Source organism: Myotis yumanensis, unplaced genomic scaffold, assembly GCF_028538775.1.
Source record: "Myotis yumanensis isolate MYYU_CA2020_CCGP unplaced genomic scaffold, mMyoYum1.0.hap1 SCAF_3, whole genome shotgun sequence".
NCBI classification, from domain to species: domain Eukaryota; kingdom Metazoa; phylum Chordata; class Mammalia; order Chiroptera; family Vespertilionidae; genus Myotis; species Myotis yumanensis.
In genome coordinates, this window is record NW_027223754.1 from 99,813,679 (window position 1) to 99,834,988 (window position 21,310).

At 41.3% G+C, this 21,310-nt stretch overlaps 1 protein-coding gene and 1 pseudogene across 3 annotated transcripts in view; both read right to left on the reverse strand.

Annotated features, from left to right (window-relative positions):
- DCLK1 (doublecortin like kinase 1) overlaps positions 1 to 21,310 on the reverse strand; it is a 539,423-nt gene that overhangs the window by 61,264 nt on the left and 456,849 nt on the right. For all 3 annotated transcript variants that reach the window (XM_070409184.1, XM_070409186.1, XM_070409185.1), the window contains one exon: positions 10,656 to 10,802. In XM_070409184.1, the coding sequence (XP_070265285.1) occupies positions 10,656 to 10,802 (147 nt within the window). The remainder of the gene's footprint in view (positions 1 to 10,655; positions 10,803 to 21,310) is intronic.
- LOC139005112 (large ribosomal subunit protein eL42-like) lies at positions 14,063 to 15,497 on the reverse strand (annotated as a pseudogene).

Below are 21,310 nucleotides of genomic sequence, written 5' to 3' on the forward strand. Positions count from 1 at the left end.
ACAGACACCAGGGGGGTGAGGGCATGAGTGGGAAGGTTGAAAGGGGGAATGGGGGGATAAGGACACATATGTAATACCTTAATCAATCAAAAAAAAAAAAGATCATACACTATGATCAAGTGGGATTTATTCTGAGGACGCAAGTTGGTTCAATATCTGCAAAATAATAAATGTGATGCATTCCATAAATAAAACAAAGGATAAAAACCACATGATCATATCAATAGATGCAGAAAAAGCATTTGATAAAATTCAGCACCTATTCATGATCATTCTCAGCAAAGTGGGAACAGAGGGAACATACCTCAACATAATAAAGTCCATATATGAAAAACCCATAGTCAACATCATATTCAGTAGGCAAAAATACAAGTGTTCTCCTTAATATTGGGAATGAGACAGTGATGTCAGCATTCACCACTCTTATTCAACATAGCACTGGAATCCTAGCCACAGCAATCAGATAAGAAGAAGAAATAAGAGACATCCAAATTGTAAAGGAAGAAGTAAAACTGTCATTACTTGCAGATGATATAATACTGTATATAGAGAACCCTAAATATTCCATCAAAAACCTACTAGAACTGATAAATGAATTCAGGAAACTAGCAGAATACAAAATAAATATCCAGAAATCAGTTGCATTTTTATACACCAATAATGAACTATCAGAAAGAAAAACTAAGAAAATATTCCCATTCAAAATTGCTTCAAAAATTAGAATAAAATACCTAGGAATAGAGCTAACCAGGAATGTAAAAGTCCTATACTCAGGAAATTATAAAATACTGAAGAAAGAAATTGACCAAGATATAAATAAGTGGAAGCATATACCACATTCATGGGTAGAAAAAAATAACATCAATAAAATGTCCATTCTACCCAAAGAAATCTACAGATTCAACACAATTTCTATCAAGATACCAATGGTGTATTTCACAGAACTAGAACAAATATACCAAAATTTATATGGAATCACAAAAGACCCCAAATAGCAACAGTGATCTTGAGAAAGAAGAAAAATTTGGAGGAATCATGTTACTTAATATCAAACTATACTACAAGGCCATAGTAATCAAAAGAGCATGATACTGGCCTAAAAACAGACATATAGATTAATGGAACAGAACAGAAATCAGAGAAATAAACCCATGTTTTTATATTCAATTAATATTCAACAAATAAAGCAAAAAGCATACAATGGGTTAAAGATAGTCTATTCAACAAATAGTGTTGTGAAAATTAGACAGATACATGCAAAATGAAACTAAACCACCTTCTTATACTGCACACAAAAATAAAATAAAAATGGATTAAAGTCTTTAACGTTGACTCAAAACCATAAAAATCCTAGAAGAGAGCATAGGCGGTAAATTCTCAGACATTTCTCTTAGCAATATTTTCTCTGATATTTCTTCTTGGGTAAGGGAAACAAAAGAAAAAATAAACAAATGGGACCACATCAAACTAAAAAGATTTTTCCCAGCAAAGGAAACTATCAACCAAATGAAAAGACAACCCACTAAATGGACGGACATATTCCCCAATGACACCTCTAAAAAAGGGCTATCTCTGAAATTTATAAAGAAGTTAAGCAACTCAACACCAAAAAACAAACAAACAATCCGATTTAAAAATGGGCAAAGAAACTGAATAGACACTTCTCCAAAGATGACATACAGATGGTCAATCGATATAAGAAAAGATGCTCAATTTAGCAATAGTCATCAGAGAAATGCAACTTAAAACCACAATGAGATATTGCCTCACACTGTCAGAATGGCTATCATCAGTAAATACAAAAAACAAGTGTTGCCAAGGATGTGGAGAAAAGGGAAGCCTTGTGCACTGTTGGTGGGAATATAGATTGGTCTAGCCACTGTGAAAAGCAGTATGGAGTTATCTGAAAAAATTAAAAATGAAACTGCCTATGACCCCGGGATTCCACTTCTGGAAAAATATCCAAAGAAACCCAAAACATTAATTTGAAAGAGTTTCTGCATCCCTATGCTCATTGCAGCATTATTTAAAATAACCAAGATTTAGAAGCAGCCCAAGTATCCATCATTAGATGGGTGTATAAAAAAGCTGTGGTACATTTACACAATAGAATACTACTCAGCCTTAAAAGGAAGAAAATTTTACCCTTTGCAATAGCATGGGTGGACCTGGAGAACATTATGTTAAGTGAAATAAGTCAGTCAGAGAAAGACAAATACCACATGATCTTACTCATATGTTGAATTTAATGAACAAACTGAACTACCAAGCAAAATATAGACAGACTCATAGATACAGAGAAGGCAGACAGCTCTAGTGGTGGTGGTGGTGGAGTGTTAGGTGGGATTGAGCAAAAAGGAAACAAAAGAGAAAGAATTCATGGACAGGGACAACAGTTTAGTGATTTCAGGGGGGAGGAGGGTGGGTGGAGGTAGAAAAGGGTACGGGGGAATAAATGGTGATGAAAAAAAATAAAATAAAGAAAAAAAAATCATAGTACTATACACCAAAAAAGTGAATAACATGAAATGAATGATATTAAGTCCTTAATGAGAGAAGGAATGATTAGTGGAACAGATGGATGCAGACCAGCCAAGGCAATACACTACACTTATACTTCTTGTCTTCTCCCTGATGGAATTATAGAACCTTGGAGAAGGGCCTTCAGTATATGTTGAGCAAAGTAACTTACACATTATTGTACTAAATAATTTTTGGGGAAATATTGTTTCTTCTTTATTTCCTCAACTTCTAACCACATTCAGATAGCAGAATTTTTTTCTAAATACTTATGAAAAACGATCATTCAGTTTCTGCTTTGACATTTCCAATGACTGTAAGCTACCTGTAATAAAGGACACTTAATTTTTAAGCAGTGTACTTGTTAGAAAGTTTTCCTTACTTCAACCTCAAATCTCTCACCCATGAATGTCTTCTCTTTAGTTTGAGGTCAGTGCTCTCAAATACAGCACAAAAAAGTTTCCCATCTTCCATTTGGCAGTCTTTCATGTATTTGATGAGCATCACCATGCTCTACTTTCTCCATCCCTTTTCTGAGCTAAACTCCAGGCCCCTGATTTGATGTGTTCAGTTCCCTCACTAGAGAGGTAATATGGTGTGAGCAGGCAGTGAAATCTCTTGATGGCGACACTCCTTTGGTGAAAAGAGTGTAAGGGCACATTAATATCTTTAGTAGCCACGTCACACTGAGATTCACACAGAACTTATGTTCAACCACTAACCTTTGACCTCAGGTCAAGTTTTATCACTACTGTTTTTCTGCAATGATAATTAAAACAACTACACTTAAGCTATTAGTCCATACAGGTTTATGTTTATTTCTTGTTAAATTTTATCTTGCTGATTTTGGACATTTACAGAAATAAATATATTTTTGGATCTTAATACTGTCATTTGATGTAATATACATTACACCTTCACTTCAGATCACTGGTAATGCTGATTAGGGCAGGGCTAGTGACAGACTCCTGTGATACCCATGACCCCCTTCTTTTGAGTAATACCTAATCCATTAATCAACTCTGGTGACTCAAGTTCATAGTATAGTGGACTGACTACAAATCTACTCAACTATGTTTTTGTATATGGCCTCTAGACACAGTCGTGGCACTTGCCTTTTTACCAGTGTAGTTAGCTATCCTATCCCAAAATGGATTTATTTGGGATTATGAGATGGGATTAATACAGAAGGAAATTGACTGTTTTGTGAGCGCAGCATTGGCTTGAACTGGAAATTAAGAGCTGGAGCACAAGCTATGGTCATCACTTGTGGAAAACAGAGTACAATCAATTTAGTAAAAATGAGGGTCATGAACTATGCATGCTATTTTTGATGAGCAACTAGGAGCAGGCATAGAATTTTTAAAAGAAAATTTCTGACCAAGAGAAGGCTTCTGAACATAAACATTTAGATTTCAAGAAAATCACTGTGTATTTCTGAAACCTAACAAAAACTAGTTATATAAGTTATATTTTTGACAGTAAAGACTTTAATTTTCCTGAGGAAGTGGTATCTGCATATACATTTGAAAAAGACCCCAGCTCCCAGGGAGAAATACAAGCTGCAACTGATGATTTTTGCTGCCAAGGCTACAAGCTTGCCATCTAGTGGTGACTCATGTAAAATTAAGGCAGTTGATATTAGTAAGATAGTTTATTTCTTTATTGTTTGTTTTGAAAGAAGCAAAAGATTCCTTATAGCCATAAATTACCATTGCATGCACACACACATACACACACGAACACACATACACACACCATGATCCCATGCTTAAGTGAAGCTGGAGAAATAATGCTCTTTCTCTTCCCCCTCAGTGAGGTTTAGATGGAAGCCAATGTGAGTCTTCAATGTAAGATGAGTTGAGAAATGACTTGGATGTGTCATGTTGGGTCTGTCCTCTATTCTGAGAGAAGTATCCCTGATTCACTCTCTTGTCTAATCTCATCCACTCTCTCATCCACTCGTTACTCATCCATACAATTATTAAGCATCAGGCCTGACAATGCAAAATGAACCACATACAATGTTTGACATAAAAAAAAAATGTATAAAAAAACTTAGTGCCCTGGCCAAGAGGCTCAGTTAGTTGGGGTGTCATCCTGTACACCAAAAGTTTGCAGGTTCGATTCCAGGTCAGGGTGCATACCTAGGTTGTGGGTTCCATCCCTGGTCAGGGTGTATGCAGGGGCAGTCTCTCTCTCTCTCTCTCTCTCTCTCTCTCTCTCTCTCTCACTAATGAGCATGTCCTTAGGTAAGGATAACAAAAAAAACCTTAATAATGATACAATAAAATTGTTAAATATATTGATACTAGAGGCCCAGTGCACAAAATTTGCACTTGGGGGGATCCCTCAGCCCGGCCTGTGCCCTCTCACAGTCTGGGACCCCTCGGGGGATGACCACCTGCTGGCTTAAGCCCGCTCCCTGGGGGATTGGGCCTAAGTTGGCAGTCAGACATCCCTCTGGCAGCCCGGGAGCCCTCAGGGGATGTCCACTTGCCACCGGGGAGCAGGCCTAAGCTGTAGTCGGACATCCTTAGCGCTGCTGAGGAGGCAGGAGAGGCTCCCACCACCACCGCTGTACTGGCAGCCATCAGCCTGGCTTGTGGCTGAGCAGAGCTCCCCCTATGGGAATGCACTGACCACCAGGGGGGAGCTCCTGCATTGAGCATCTGCCCCCTGGTGGTCAGTGTGTGTCATAGTGACCAGTCATTCCCAGTCGTTATGCTGTTAGGGTCAATTTGCATATTACCCTTTTATTATATAGGAGTGCCTGGCCAGCCTGGGTGAGGGGCTGATGGCTGTTTTCAGGCTGGCCACAGCACCTTCAGTGTGGGTGTCCCCACTGGGGTGCCTGGCCAGCATGGGTGAGGGGCTGATGGCTGTTTGCAGCCTGGCCATACCCCCTTCAAAGTGGGGGAGTCCTGCTGGGGTGCCTGGCCAGTCTGGGTGAGTGGCTGATGGCTGTTTGAAGGCTGGCCAAGCCCCCAAGCAGGGACCCTCTCCCCAAGAGGGTGTGGCCAGCCTAGGTGAGTGGCTGATGGCTGTTTTCAGGCTGGCCACAGCCCCTTCAGGGTGGGGGTCCCTGCTGGGGTGCCTGGCCAGTCTGGGTGAGGGGCTGAGGTCCATTTTCAGGCTGGCTAAGCCCCCCAGCAGGCACCCTCACCCCATGAGGGTGTGGTCAGCCTGGGTGAGGAGCTGGTGGCTGTGTGCAGGCTGGCCACGGCCCCCAGCCCCCCAAGCTCCCAGTGGAGACTGGCTGGAAGCAGGTATCTGGGATTTATTTGTCTTCTATAATTGAAACTTTGTTGCCATGAGCGGAGGCCATAGCCGGCTCAGGGCAGGTGGGAAGCTTGGCTTCCTCCATTGCCCGGGCAACCAAGCCTCCTGCTTGCTCCAGCTCCGTGGCTGCCGGCTGCCATCTTGGTTGGGTTAATTCGCATATAGTCGCTCTGATTGGCTGGTGGGCATGGCTTGGGGGCATAGAGAAGGTACGGTCAATTAGCATGTTTTTCTTTTATTAGTGTATATTGCTTCAGTTACCAATTTTCGCCTGTAATGTGGCTGGAAATGCCTAGCTGGTTTGGCTCAATGGATAGAGCATTGGCCTACAGACTGAAGGGTCCTGGATTCAATTCCAGTCAAGGGCACATGCCAAAGTTGGGGGCTCCATCCCCAGTGGGGGGTGTGCAGGAAGCAGCCGATCAATGATTCTCTCTCATCACTGATGTTTCTCTCTCTCTCTCTCTCTCTCTCTCTCTCTCTCTCTCTCTCTCTCTTTCTTCCTCTCTGAAATCAATAAAATATATTTTTAAAAAATGTGGCTGGAAACATCACTACAAATCAAATCATATGTTCTCATTAAAATGATTTTAGCTAACCAAATACTTAGACTTGAACAAATCATTTATATGAGCACAATAGATTCTTAAGGCCAAGCTACAACATTTTTAAATTGTTCTATAAGAATAAAAAATAAAAAATTCTAAATTTCTGTCTATACAATGATACTACATAAAATGAAATCTATAACTGAATTAACATTTATAAATAACAATTTGCTAGTTATAACAAGCACTTAAATAGCAAAAATCTTGTTAGTAGTCTAAAAATTTGGAAGTTTTTTTAGGTCTCTGAATAAAACAGCAATGAAAAGTATGCAAAAATAAAAATTTTAGAAAAAGTATGCAGTGAGACCTTTTTACTTACTTGGTAAATTTCCCTGTAATAAGAAAATGGATTTAAAATCTTTACATTAAAGTTATTATAGCATTTTTCAAAAATAGTCTTTAGCTCTACATTTTGCCATGAAATAGCAAATCCATGCTTGGTAAATACTGAAATTTTTAAAACAATGTCAATAAAGATAAAATATAATGTTTACACTATACAATTTTATTGTTAAAATTTTATTTTTAAGGGTAATTTACTTTTACTACAAATAAAAGGAGAATAAAAAGAAAGGGAACTTATAGTTAGTTATGTGTTATCTCTTTATTTTAATAAAATCCCCTTGAAGGGAGCGCAAAGGAGTTAAGTAACTTGTTCAAGGTCATCAGACAAGCCAGAGGAAGAGTGATGCATTTGGTTTTGAACTTTTTTCCATCTGACTATAAATCCTGAGTATGTGAATGTGTGCCTCCCATAATGGTTCTCTTTTCCACATAAAGGTAAACAAATGTGAAATTAATAGAAGTCTCAAGTGCAATTAGTGATGTCATCCTAATTTTGTTAAACTTATTCTATATTTCTATCTATTTTATCCCATAATAGATTTATCACTGCAAACCTCACCAACCCTTAACACTCTCCTATAGTAAGAAATATTATTGTGTAGAAGCGGAATTGCTTTAGTTTCTCATACATATGTATTTTAAACCTAGATTATGAATCACTACAATGGTGTGAGTGTGTGTATATATATGTATACCTGGTATACATGCACACATGTACATATATATTTTACATTCTTAAATTAGGAAACAAAAATGGAGAGAACCTTTTTCCTTTTTGAGTAATTTAAAATATATTGGAATGAGCACAATATTTAACAACTCTTCTGTAAATTTTAATTTTAGTAAAAGAACACTTCTATATAATCATTTATGGCATTTAAGAAACAGATAACACTCTGGTGAAAAGCAAAATTGACCTGCAAAAGGGGGTCAATTAATTGAAGCTTTAATTTTCAATCACTGACTTTTCAGAGCTTAGAGAAGTTTTTAAACAAAGGCCCGGTTTTAAGTCTATTCCCTTGGGACCATCCCACATAATTCAGGAATAATTAATGCAGATGGGAAGAAAGTTGCTGCAGTTTACAGAGGCAGTTATGCAGAGGAGAATGTTTAAGCCACTGCAGCCATGTGGAATCTGAGGTGCAACTAAGTCAGATCTGCATCATTTGATCTCAGCTGCCTTTATTAGTCAGTGGCTACAAGATTGCTAACATAATTGCAATGAACTATTGGCTTGTGTATTTATTTTTTGAATTTTTCCTAATTGGATGTCACCTCCATGAAGGCATATGCCCGTCTTCCCTGACACAAAACCGAGCACATAGCTAGCCTGACATAAACCACTCTGTCCATTCCTAGCTTTATGTAGTCTAGCAGTTAAAGCTTGGGCTTTAGAAAGGGCAGAACCAGGTTAAGATACTGGCACTCCACTTATGAGTTGTTATGGTCTTGGGCAGTCTTTAAACTCTTAGGCACTCAGCTTCCTTACTTGTGAAATGGGATAGTAATAGAATTTACCCCCATATGGTTCTTGAGAGAATTCAATGAAATAATGAATATAAAGCCCTTAGCACAAGATGTACACATAGATAGTTCTCAACCACAGCAGATCTTATCAGACTTTATTGTATAGCAAGTGTTGGGGTGCTCATCTGCTTTTAAATTTTGTTGATATTAATCATCTGGGAGAGCCTACTGCAAGGCACATCTGCACCCTGTTATCAGTAACCATATTCTGATTTGATAGGGTTGCAAGAAGGCTCAGAAATTTGCTTTATTTGTTTTTTTGTTTGTTTGTTTGTTTTTAACCCTCACTTGAGAGTGGAAGGGAGTGGGGAAGAGGGATAGAGAGGGAGAGAAAGAGAGAGATAAAGAGAGAGAGAGAGAGAGAGAGAGAGAGACAGTGACATGAGAGTGACACATTGTTTGGTTGCCTCCTACTCGCACCCCTGGCCAGGGGTCGGGGGTTGAACCTGCAACCGAGGTATGTGCCCTTGATAGGGAATTGAACCTGAGACCCTTAGGTCTGTGAGCCAACTAACCACTAAGCCAAACCGACCAGGACAAAAATGTGCATTTTTAACAGGCACCTGGGAGTAATTCTGATGTAGGGGTCTTTAGACCACCCTTGGAGAAGCACTGTTTTAGAAAGAGAATCCTCAATTTCCAGATTTCTAAAGAGATGGGCAAGCTAATCCTATATAATAAAGAGGTAATATGCAAATCAACCCTCATTCCCTCACAAGATGGCTGCCTACGACCAGGCTGGCAGGGGGTGAGTGAGGGACGACCAAACGACTGAACAACAGGCTGCGTGGGGCAACCAGGCCAGCAGGGGGGGGCAGTAAGAAGTGACCATGTTGGCGGGGGGCAGGTGGGGGGTGACCAGGCCAGCAGGGGGGGAAGCTGGGGGTGATTAGGCTGGCAGAGGGGGGCAGTTGGGGGTAATCAGGCCAGCAGGGGGGGCAGTAAGGGGTGACCAGGCTGGCAGGGGGGGCAGTTAGGGGTGATCAGGCCAGCACGCAGAGGGAATGAGGGACAATCAGTATGGCAGGGGGTGGCATTTAGGGGCAACCAGGCAGGCAGGCAGGTGAGCAATTAGGAACCAGCGGTCCAGGATTGTGAGAGGGATGTCCGACTGCTGGTTTAGGCCCAATCCCCGGGATCGGGCCTAAACCGGCAGTCGGACATCCCCTAAGGGGTCCTGGTTTGGAGAGGGTGCAGGCTGGGCTGAGGGGACAAACCCCACCACCCGTGCACGAATTTTGTACACCGGGCCTCTAGCAGTCACACAATACTTTGACTCTCAGGGTTGGATAATGGAAGTAGAGGAAAAACTACCATCTTGGGGGAGGGGAGGATTAAATGGATTCATTAAAATTCCAGCCTGAATAGCCCACAAATTTTGTTATTCCCATATTCACCAGAGGCAGCTCTCTGATGTCCAGTCTGTCTTCTCAATTCTTTCCAACACTTTCCCTTAACAACAGACCCTGAAAGAGTGCTCATTTGCTTTCATGGGGAACTCTCTATCTTCCCAGAGATGTAGGGGGTGGGGTGGTTCATGAAAAACAAACCAAATAGTTGTAAGGGGGGTTAGAATGTCTCTGATTTTTTAAATCAGTCTTTATCATGATTACTTTTATGCTGAGGGGCTCGTGTTTTTAAAAACTCAGATGATTTATTCCGTTAGCTTTTAGACCATACAGGGGTGGGGAAAAGTAGGTTTACAGTTGTTTGTATGTGAAACACAGAATTAATTATTGTATTATTATTGATTTCAAAGAGAAAGGAGGAGGGAGAGAGAGAAATAAAAACATCAATGATGAGAGAGAATCATTGATTGGCTGCCTCCTGCACATCCCACACCAGGGACTGAGACAGCAACCTGGGCATGTGCCCTGCCTGGGAATCAAACTGTGACCTCCTGGTTCATAGGTCAATGCTCAACCACTGAAGCATGCTGGCAGGCTGTATTATTTCCTATACGGACAATTGTAAGGCTACTTTTGCCCACCCTTGTATAATTGGAATGTAAATCTGGGAAACTAAGAGAAACTCTAAAGTGCTTCCTTTTTTTCCAAATAAATCTTTCTAACATAAAAGTGCTGTAGATAAATTATATAAATGTAAATGCTCCTCTCACTATCCTAGACTAGCCCACGTCCCTAGACTCCCTGAGTTCTGTTCCCATCCTCCTGCCTCAGGTTTTCATTTGCAAATAGTGAGTGCTCCTAATGGCACATTAATCACTATAGATCAACATAAAAGATTAGTTTCCTAATAGTTACTGAAGACCAGCTGAATACTAGCCTTTACGGTATTTTTTTAAGAGAGAAAAGAAAATATAAAAAAAAAGGGCTTGAAACTCAAGATGCCCTGAAATTGCATTTCTCTTACCAGCAGGTTCTCGGGCTTGATATCACGGTGGACGATGTTCAGGCTATGCAGGTATTTGATGGCACTGGCCAGGTTGTACAGCATCCCACTGGCGTCTCGCTCAGTGTATTTGTTTGTGGAAGTAATGGCATCAAAGAGGTCTCCTCCCTGAGAAGAGAGCAGCAGGCAGAGCAGCACATTAGCAGATGGTCCAATGGAGCTGCCCTGAAGAGGGACTGATACATTATAAAGAACGTGATGAACGCATGCAGGACCTTTGGGTTCCCAGGGCTTTCCCTGCCACTTTCCTTTCAAAAGCCCAGAGACTTTATGGTGATTTCTCTCTCCATTGCAAAAGCCATTTCCTCCAGAGCTCAAAGTAAGAAGCAGGGTGAGGACTCTTGTCCAACCCTGTGTAATTGCAATCTTTTCATGGGCCTCAGCCAGCATGGAGGGGCAATGCAGGGTCTCCAGGGCAGAGGCTTTGTGACATCTGGGTGTCCTTGTGGTGTGTGGTACTTGCCTTATACCAACTCCCAGCAGAAGTTCAAATTCATAATCCTACCACCCCAAATGAGAAACAGGTAATACTGCAAACCACACCCTCTACCCTGTGAAAATTACACACACACACACACACACACACACACATAATTCCTTTCACTCTAGATTTAGCTCTCTTGGGGTGGGAGTAGTGTTTTCTTTTTTAATGGTGTCCTTTGTTGTAAGAAACAGAGAAAAGGACCAGAAACTGTCATCCCAAAAATGAGAAAGAAAGAGGGTGGAGAAATTTCAAAGAAAGTTTGCTAAGACCATTACTCACCTGAACTTTTGTTTCCCTTGTTCCCTGTTAATTTATTGTTATTTGGTAAAACAATGATTTTAGGCTCCAATTTTAGTTCCATTTATTTGAACCGGGTCAGAAAAAGTGGAACTGATTTACTAGCAGTGTTTTCATCCTTCTTGCATCATACAATGCACCAAACAGCTGAGCATAGTCTCCAACTGTGCTCATCTGTTACCTGGCATGGTTGGGACTTAATTTTTGTTTTTAAATAGCAAAAGCAGGATATAGCACTCATAGCCTAACAGTTTTCAAATCTCTCTGTACGACCTGGCCTTATGTTGTTGCCCTGTACAATCTCTACTCAAGAGGCTCTCACTGTCCAGTCAGCCTCAAAAGTACCCACACATGCATTTTTTTTTTCAAAATGAACACTTTCTTTCTGGACTTCCTGTTTCTCTCTAGGCAAGCCTACTATAAATGGGTTTGCAAGTTGTTTCCATGCCACTCCAGGAGGCGGGGTTTCCACTGCTGTCTATGTGTGAGGCTGTATATGGTGGCCCACAATCACTCTACCCTTTTCTTAATTATCCAGGCTCCAGGCATCCTGTAATCTCATTTCCTCTTCATCCTCAACAAAGCAGTCAATAAAGCCAACCAACCCTTCCTTTAAGGCATGCCTAGTTCACATCCTTCTGAATGAATGTTTTTCATCCCTGGGTTGTTGTGATGTGGCCAGGTAACCTGCACTGCCTCCATGGGCTCTGTACCCAAAGAACCCTGTGCACTAACTGCCACCTTCCCAGATGATTATTGATATGGATTTTCTTTCTCTCTTCAAGGAATCAGCATTCCTTTCCCATAGCTCTCCATGTACTGCCCCGACCTTCATTCTAACTTATCTAAACTCATCTCCTGTCACTACCTAGAGACATTCATGATCCCTGGTCACCAAAACAAGCCCAGATCACTCTGTACTCCAAAACTGTCCTCATTAGAACTCCCTTCCTAGAATGTCCCCTGTACTCCCTTTGTCTTTTTTTTTTCTTTTATAAATATATTTTTTATTGATTTCAGAGAGAGGAAGGGAGAGGGAGAAAGAGACAGAAACATCAATGATGAGAGAGAATTATTGATCAGTGCTCTCCTGCATGGCCCCCACTGGGGATTGAGCCCACAACCCTGATTTGTGCCTCAATCAGGAATCCAACCATGACCTCCTGGTTCATACGTTGAAGCTCAACCACTGAGCCATGAGGCCGGCCTCCCTTTGTCTTTTTAACTCCTGTTGAATTCTTAGGGCCTGGCCACAGGGCCACCTTTCCCCACAAGGCTTGCCTTCCTTTGGGCACATAGGCAGTTTGCTCATGCACACTGCTACAGGTAATGGTGTAAAGTCCTGTTGTTAATAATTAGGGAATTTAATTTAATTTTTTTTAATCCTCACCGAAGGATTTAGAAAATGCATGCTTTTTTATTGATTTTAGAGAAAGAGTTAAGGAGAGAGAGAGGGAGAGAGAGAGAGAGAGAGAGAGAAACATCAGGTTTTGACTGGGAATTGAGCCCGTGACCTTTGATATATAGGACAATGCTCCAACCAACTGAGCCGTAGCCAGCAAGGGCTGAATTTGACTTTTAATAATTGTTATTTCACTGTATTCTGCAATTCAGACCTGGTTTTTCCTATATCTGCATCACTCTTTAGCATACCACTGGACTCTTACAGTTTGAGAAGCATGGCCCCAGTGAAATTTCTCAGGGGTCGAGCCTGGGATTGGCCTTAACTTCCAGACCTGGCCTCACAGAAGTTCTGGGTCAGGTCAAATGTAAGGGTCTGACCTAATGGCACTCTACAGACACTCTCTGGCTTTGTCAGGCTGTCTTGGACACCAAGAGAAAGTTCACAAAGTCTGTTAAGGACACGAGGACCTCCTTAGTTATAGTCACCAGACTATATAATTGACATAACAAGTTTCCCCATAAAATGTGTTCTAAGCTCTTAAGCTTTTGCCTCTTTTATGTCTCATCTTCAAATTTAACTTAGTTGTAGTTGCCTAAAACTAGGTCAATGAGTTTTTGTGTATTTTTTAAAATAAAACTTTTTATTTCCACAACACAACACAACACAACTTCCCTTTGCCCCAGGAACGTAAATTAACCTGGGCCATCAAAGCACAGGACAAAGACTGATAAATGACAGAAGGCAAAGGATTACTAGAAAAATAGATGATACCCAAGGCTCTCCTCCTGGGGACCCAAATCCTGCTCCCATCAGGGCTCATCAAATAGAACCAAAGACATGAAGAGAGGATGGAAACTGACAAAAGGAACTCCACTGAACAAAGGGGAAAGGAGCTTGGCAGTTGAAAAGGTAGAGTGAAATTTGCTCCTAAATTAAGTGCTGGAAAAAAAGGGTGAGAAATAATTTATTGGGGGTTGTAATGGTATGTAGTTTCAATCATGTCGACCATTCCAGATCTCTTATTGAAGCTAAATCCTGGCTAGTCTATGGAGGTAGAAACTGGGGTTAGAAGAAAGTTTAGAATCCCTCCTTCCCAGGAAACTTGATGGTTTTTTATTATACAGCTATACTTTTTTTTTTTTGAGAATATATTTTTTTAATCTCAATATAATCAGTGATGAAGCTTTTTTGCTATAATCATTACTTTAGTTCCCAAACATGCTACAAGATAACTTTAATTTTTCCTAGAAGTGTATGGTAGTTCTGACAATAAGACTGAATGCTACAAGGCAGCTTACTGCTAGTTACCAAGCTATCACACCTATTTTCTTGGCTTGCTTTTCAGGAAGACAACATTGAGGTATGGGAACGCCCTCTCTCGAAGTTAGCCTGGGCGGTGGCTGTGGTAAACCTGCAGGAGATTGGTGGACCTCGTTCTTACACCATCAGTCTTGCTTCCCTGGGTCAAGGAGTGGCCTGTAATCCTGCTTGTCATATCACAGAGCTCCTTCCATGATTTTATTGTCATATAATCAAACAAAATATGAAGCTTAGAACTGGATCACTTGGCCCTTTCTCTTCTTATCTCCTCCCAATTCAAAATGCTTGCATCTCTTAATAGCCAGCATTCTCTTAGATCTGCAGTTAGACTCAACGCATTCTAGCCTCAGCACAATCTTCTTTGTAGTTTTAGCCTTTTTTTCGGAAAATCGGCTTAGTCTGCCCACCATAGCCACTTTGCTTCCTGTCATAACGCCGCTTTCCCTGCGCACACAGAGAATCCTTGCCCTTCTTGTACTGTGTTACTTTGTGGGGTTGATGCCTGCCACACTTCTTACAGAAAGTTCGGCGGGTTTTAGGAACGTTCACCCCGGGGTGGAACCTTTGCTGGGGGGAGAGAAGATTAAACTGGATGTTTCTCTGCCCCGACCCCAAAGTCCTACCATGTCTCAGCTATACTTTTTGCCAGCCTGCCTCCCCTCAAAAAGCTTCTAAATCCCTTAGCTAAAACTTGCATCAGAAAATAGAAATGGGAACTTCTAAAATGGCGACCAGCAGGAAGGTAGGGAGGGAGAGAGTGTGAGAGTGCAAGGAAGTGATAGAGGAGTGTGTGGATGTGTGTGGTGAGTGTGTATGGGCTAGGGACAGTTAGACTCTGCAGGTCTTCTAAGGGGCTGCTAAACCCGGCAGTCTTAGGCGGCAGAGTCCCGCTCCTGGCGCGGACACTCCTGGGCGGCCAGCAAAGGCACAGAGACCACGCCATCTTGGGAAACAGAGCTGCTTGAGACTAGGATCCTGGCCTCAGCACCACCCAGTCTGATCTCAGACGCATACCAGGACCCTGCAGCCACTGGGGACAGAGACCTGAGACCACAGCTACAGACCTTCAGACACCAAAAGTTCAGAAATCCCTGCGGCAGATCTGTGAGTAACAGAGCCCATCCCCCCTTCCCCCAGGCTCGCGGGCAGTGCCAGAGTAACTAACTGATAGACCTACCCCTTGCCGGGGCCTCAGCGCTGCAGGAACTTTGGCCTGGAAGTGCACAAGCACCTTGGAACTGATCCTATGCGCACTGCTGGCATAGGAGCCCTGGGCTGGGAGCAAAAGCGCGCACATCATCGGGAACTAATCCTGCGCGCACTGCTGGCTTTGGAGCCCTGGGCTAGGAGCAAAAGCATGCACAGCACCAGGAACTAATCCTGCTCGCACTGCTGGCATCTGAGCCCTGGGCTGGGAGCAATCGCGCAAACAGGAATTTATCCGCCTAGCACAGGCCCAGGGACCCTGTTTCTCAGGGCAGGAGGCAGCACCAAGCACCAGTGACTTGACTGTGTTTCTTATGACCTGCGCCTGAGATCCTGATTCCCTGTGCATTCATACTAAGAGTCAGTGAATCCAATTCCTGCTGCAAGGGCACACAGGGACCCTGATTCTCAAGGTGAGGTGGCGCGAAGCAACAGAGATTCCGATACTGGACTCTTGGGGAACTCTGACTCCTGGCGCAAGCTAGGGGGCTCTGGTTTTCAACATGCTCCAGGGGGGCCTCTATTTCAGCACAGTGCAGGCAGGGTCCCTAATTCTAAGGGCACGTGCGAGGCCACATTGAGTGCTGGCAACACTGACACAGAGCGAGCCTGGTTCCAACCAACCAACAACAACCACACATCTTAGTGTCAGAGCTCTTCAGTGACACTAGGGTGGTGGGAGCCTCCCACTGCACACGGCCGAGGCCCACGCAACTCGACCTTTGAACCATCAGGAGATAATCAGAATGAAGAGACGACACAACACCCAGAGGAAAGACAATGAGGAATCACCAAGAAAGGAAATTAATGAAGTTGAAGCGTGCAACATGACAGAAAAAGAATTCAGAATAATGGTTGTACAATTCATTCACCGGATGGATGAGAAAATCAACAACCTATGCAAGTATCAGGAAGAAATGAAAAGTGATATAGCTACAATCAAAAACACCATGGAAAGTTTCAACAGCAGACTAGAAGAAGCAGAGGACCGAATTAGTGAGTTAGAAGATAAGGCAGAGAAACAAGCTCAATCAAAACAGAAACTGGAGAAAAAAATTAAAAAACAGGAGGAGAGCCTAAGGGAGATTCGGGACAACATGAAACTTAGTAACATACGCATAATAGGGCTGCAAGAAAGACAAGAAGAGCAGCAAGGATTAGAAAATCTATTTGAAGAAATAATGACAGAAAACTTCCGGGATATGGGGAAGAAAAAAGTTATACAAGTACAGAGAGTCCCAGGCAAGATGAACCCCAAAAGACCGACACCAAGACACGTCATAATAACGATGGAAAATGTACAAGACAAAGAGAGAATCTTAAAGGCTGCAAGAGAGAAACAGAGAGTTACCTACAAAGGATCCCCCATCAGATTATCAAACGATTTCTCAACAGAAACACATCAGGCCAGAAAAGAATGGATGGAAATTTACAAAGTGATGCAAAGCAAAGGACTGAATCCAAGAATACTCTATCCAGCAAGGCTATCATTCAAAATTGAAGGGGAAATAAGAAGCTTCACTGATAAAAAAAGGCTAAGGGAGTTCATCACCACCAAGCCAGCAATGCAAGAAATGCTAAAGGGACTGGTGTAAAAAGAAGAAATAAAAAGCCCAGAAAGAAAACAGCCACAAAAAAATAGAAATGGCTACAAACAAGTACCTTTCAATAATAAATTTAAATGTAAATGGACTAAATGGTCCAATCAAAAGACATCGAGTGGCTGAATGGATAAAAAAACATGACCCATGCATTTGTGTCTACAAGAGACCCACCTCATTAAAAGGGACTCACACAGACTGAAAGTGAAGGGATGGAAAAATATCTTTCAGGCAAATGGAAAGGAAAAAAAAGCTGGGGTAGCAATACTTATATCCGACAAAATAGACCTCAAAGTGAAGGCCATAACCAGAGATAAGGAAGGCCACTTCATAATACTAAAGGGATCAATACAACAAGAGGATATAACCCTGGTAAACATATATGCACCCAATGCAGGAGCACCCACATACATAAGAAAACTCCTGGAAGATATCAGGGGAGAGATCGACAACAATACAATCATAGTAGGGGACTTTAACACTTGGAGTGGGGGAAACGAGTTAAGTCGGTTCGCGTGAATTGCGCGTACTCCGCGGGAGCCGTCTTAACTCGGTTCATAGAGATTTGCGGTGGAGTGCGGGAAACGTGTAAACTCGGGCCGATTGTAACTGCGTATTACCAAATATTTGTTTGTTTGCCATTCACAAAGATACCTACCTGCGTATGCGAACCGTTTCATACCCATTGGGGTAATAGGTATCATAAAAATCCCTGATTTTGCGCGGGAAACCTAAATAATTGCCCGCGCCATCTTATATTTTGGCGGGAAATTCACCCCACACCGGAGTGTTAATACACCACTGACATCACTGGATAAATCCGCTAGACAAAAACTCAGCAAAGAAACAGCAATCCTAAATGACTCACTAGATCAGATGGACTTAATTGACATCTTTGGAACACTGCACCTCAAAGCCACAAATTATACGTTCTTCTCAAGTGCTCACGGGACATCTTCAAAAATAGACCACATATTGGGTCACAAACAAAGTCTCCCCAAATTCAAGAAGATTGAAATCATACCAAGCATCTTCTCAGACCACAAGGGCATAATATTAGAAATAAACTACAATAAAAACAACCCAAAATACTCAAACACTTGGAAGCTGAATAGCATGTTATTAAATATTGATTGGGTTACCAATGACATCAAAGAAGAAATTGAAAACATCCTGGAAACTAATGACAATGAAAACACAACAATCAAAAACCTTTGGGACACAGTGAAAGCAGTCCTGAGAGGGAAGTTTATAGCTCTACAGGCCTACCTCTACAAATAAGAAAAAATGGTAGTAAATCATCTAACTCTACAGCTCAAAGAATTAGAAAGAGAGCAACAAGAAAAGCCCAGAGTGAGCAGAAGGAAGGAGATAATAAAGATTAGAGCAGAAATAAATGACATAGAGACCAAAAAAACAATACAGAAAATCAATGAAACCAAGAGCTGGTTCTATGAAAGGATAAACAAGATTGACAAACCTCTAGCCAGGCTCACCAAGAAGCAAAGAGAGAGGACCCAAATAAACAAAATCAGAAATGATAGAGGCAAAATAACAACAGACCCCACAGAAATACAAATAATTGTTAAAAAATACTATGAACAACTTTACTCCAACAAACTAGACAACCTGGAGGAAATGGACATATTTCTAGAAAAATACAACATTCCAAAACTTAATCAGGAAGAATCTAAAAATCTCAACAGGCCAATAACTATGGAAGAAATTGAAGCAGTCATCAAAAAGCTTCCAGCAAACAAAAGCCCAGGACCGGACGGCTTCACAAGGGAGTTTTACCAAACATTCAAGGAAGAACTAAAACCTATCCTCCTCAGACTACTACAAAAAATCCAAGAGAAAGGAACACTTCCAAGCTCATTCTATGAAGCCAGCATCACCCTAATACCAAAACCAGGTAAAGACAACACAATGAAAGAGAATTACAGGCCAATATCCCTCATGAACATAGATGCCAAAATCCTCAACAAAATCTTAGCAAATTGGATCCAGCAGTACATCAGAAAGATCATAACCATGACCAAGTAGGATTTATCCCAGGGATGCAAGGATGGTACAATATCCGCAAATCAATAAACGTGGTACATCACATAAACAAATTGAAGGAAAAAAACCACATAGTCATATCAATTGATGCAGAAAAAGCATTTGACAAAATTCAACACCCATTTTTGATAAAAACTCTCAGCAAGGTGGGAATAGAAGGATCATACCTCAACATAATAAAAGCCATATATGACAAACCCACAGCCAAAATCATACTCAATGGACAAAAACTAAAACCATTTCCCCTAAGAACAGGAACAATACAGGGATGCCCACTCTCACCACTCCTGTTTGACATAGTCTTGGAAGTATTAGCCATTGCAATTAGACAAGAAGAAGAAATAAAAGGCATCCAAATTGGAAAAGAAGAAGTAAAACTGTCCTTATTTGCAGATGACATGATACTTTACATAGAAAACCCTAAAGACTCCATCAAAAAACTATTAGACTTAATAAAAGAATTTGGCAATGTAGCTGGATACAGAATTAACGCCAAGAAATCCATGGCATTTCTATACACCAATAGTGAACTTGCAGAAAGAGAGACTGAAAAAGCAATCCCATTTTACCATCGCACCAAAAAAATTAAGCTACCTAGGAATAAACTTAACTAAAGAGGTGAAAGACCTCTACTCAGAAAACTACAGGACGTTGAAAAAAGAGATAGAGGAAGACATAAAGAGATGGAAGAACATACCATGTTCTTGGATTGGTAGAATCAACATCATTGAAATGTTCATACTACCCAAAGCAATCTATAAATTCAACGCACTTCCCATTAAAATACCAACGGCATATTTCACAGACCTAGAACGAACTCTCCAAAAATTCATCTGGAATAAAAAATGACCCCGAATAGCTGCAGCGATCCTGAGAAAGAACAAAGTAGGTGGGATCTCAATACCAGATATCAAGCTGTATTACAAAGCCACTTTTCTCAAAACTGCCTGGTACTGGCACAAGAACAGACATATAGATCAATGGAATAGAATAGAGAGCCCAGAAATCAGCCCCAACCAATACGCTCAATTAATATTTGACAAAGGAGGCAAGAACATACCATGGAGTCAAGACAGTCTCTTCAATAAATGGTGTTGGGAAAATTGGACAGATACATGCAAGAAAATGAAACTAGACCACCAACTTACACCATACACAAAAATAAACTCAAAATGGATAAAGGACTTAAATGTACGACAGGAAACCATAAAAATACTAGAAGAATCCAAAGGCAACAAAATCTCAGACATATGCCGAAGCAATTTCTTCACCGATACAGATCCTAGGGCATTGGTAACTAAAGAGAAAATAAACAAATGGGACTACATCAAAATAAAAAGTTTCCGCACAGCAAAAGAAACCATCAACAAAACAACAAGAAAGCCCACTACATGGGAGAACATATTTGCCAACATTAATCTGATAAGGGCCTAATCTCCAACATTTATAGGGAACTCATACAACTTAACAAAAGGAAGATAAACAATCCAATCAAAAAATGGGCAAAGGACCTAAATAGACACCTTTTAAAAGAGGACATTCAGAAAGCCAAGAGACATATGAAAACATGCTCAAAGTCACTAATCATCTGAGAGATGCAAATCAAAACAACAATGAGGTACCATCTCACACCTGTCAGAATGGCCATCATCAACAAATCAACAAACGACAAGTGCTGGAGAGGATGTGGAGAAAAAGGAACACTTGTGCACTGCTGGTGGGAATGCCAACTGGTGCAGCCACTATGGAAGACAGTATGGAGTTTCCTCAAAAACTGGAAATGGAACTCCCATTTGACCCTGTGATCCCACTTCTAGGAATATATCCCAAGAAACCAAAAACACCAATCAGAAAGGATATATGCACCCCTATGTTCATAGCAGCACAATTCACCATAGCTAAGATTTGGAAACAGCCTAAGTGCCCATCAGCAGATGAATGGATTAGAAAACTGTGGTACATCTTCACGATGGAATACTATGCTGCTGTAAAAAAGAAGGAATTCTTACCATTTGCAACAGCATGGATGGAACTGGAGAGCATTATGCTAAGTGAAATAAGCCAGTCAATGAAGGAAAAATACCACATGATCTCACTCATTCATGGATAATAGAGACCATTATAAACTTTTGAACAATAATAGATACAGAGGCAGAGTTGCCTCGAACACACTGTCAAACTACAGCAGGAAGGCAGGGGAGGGTGGGGGGGTAGGGGGGGTTGTAAGAGATCAACCAAA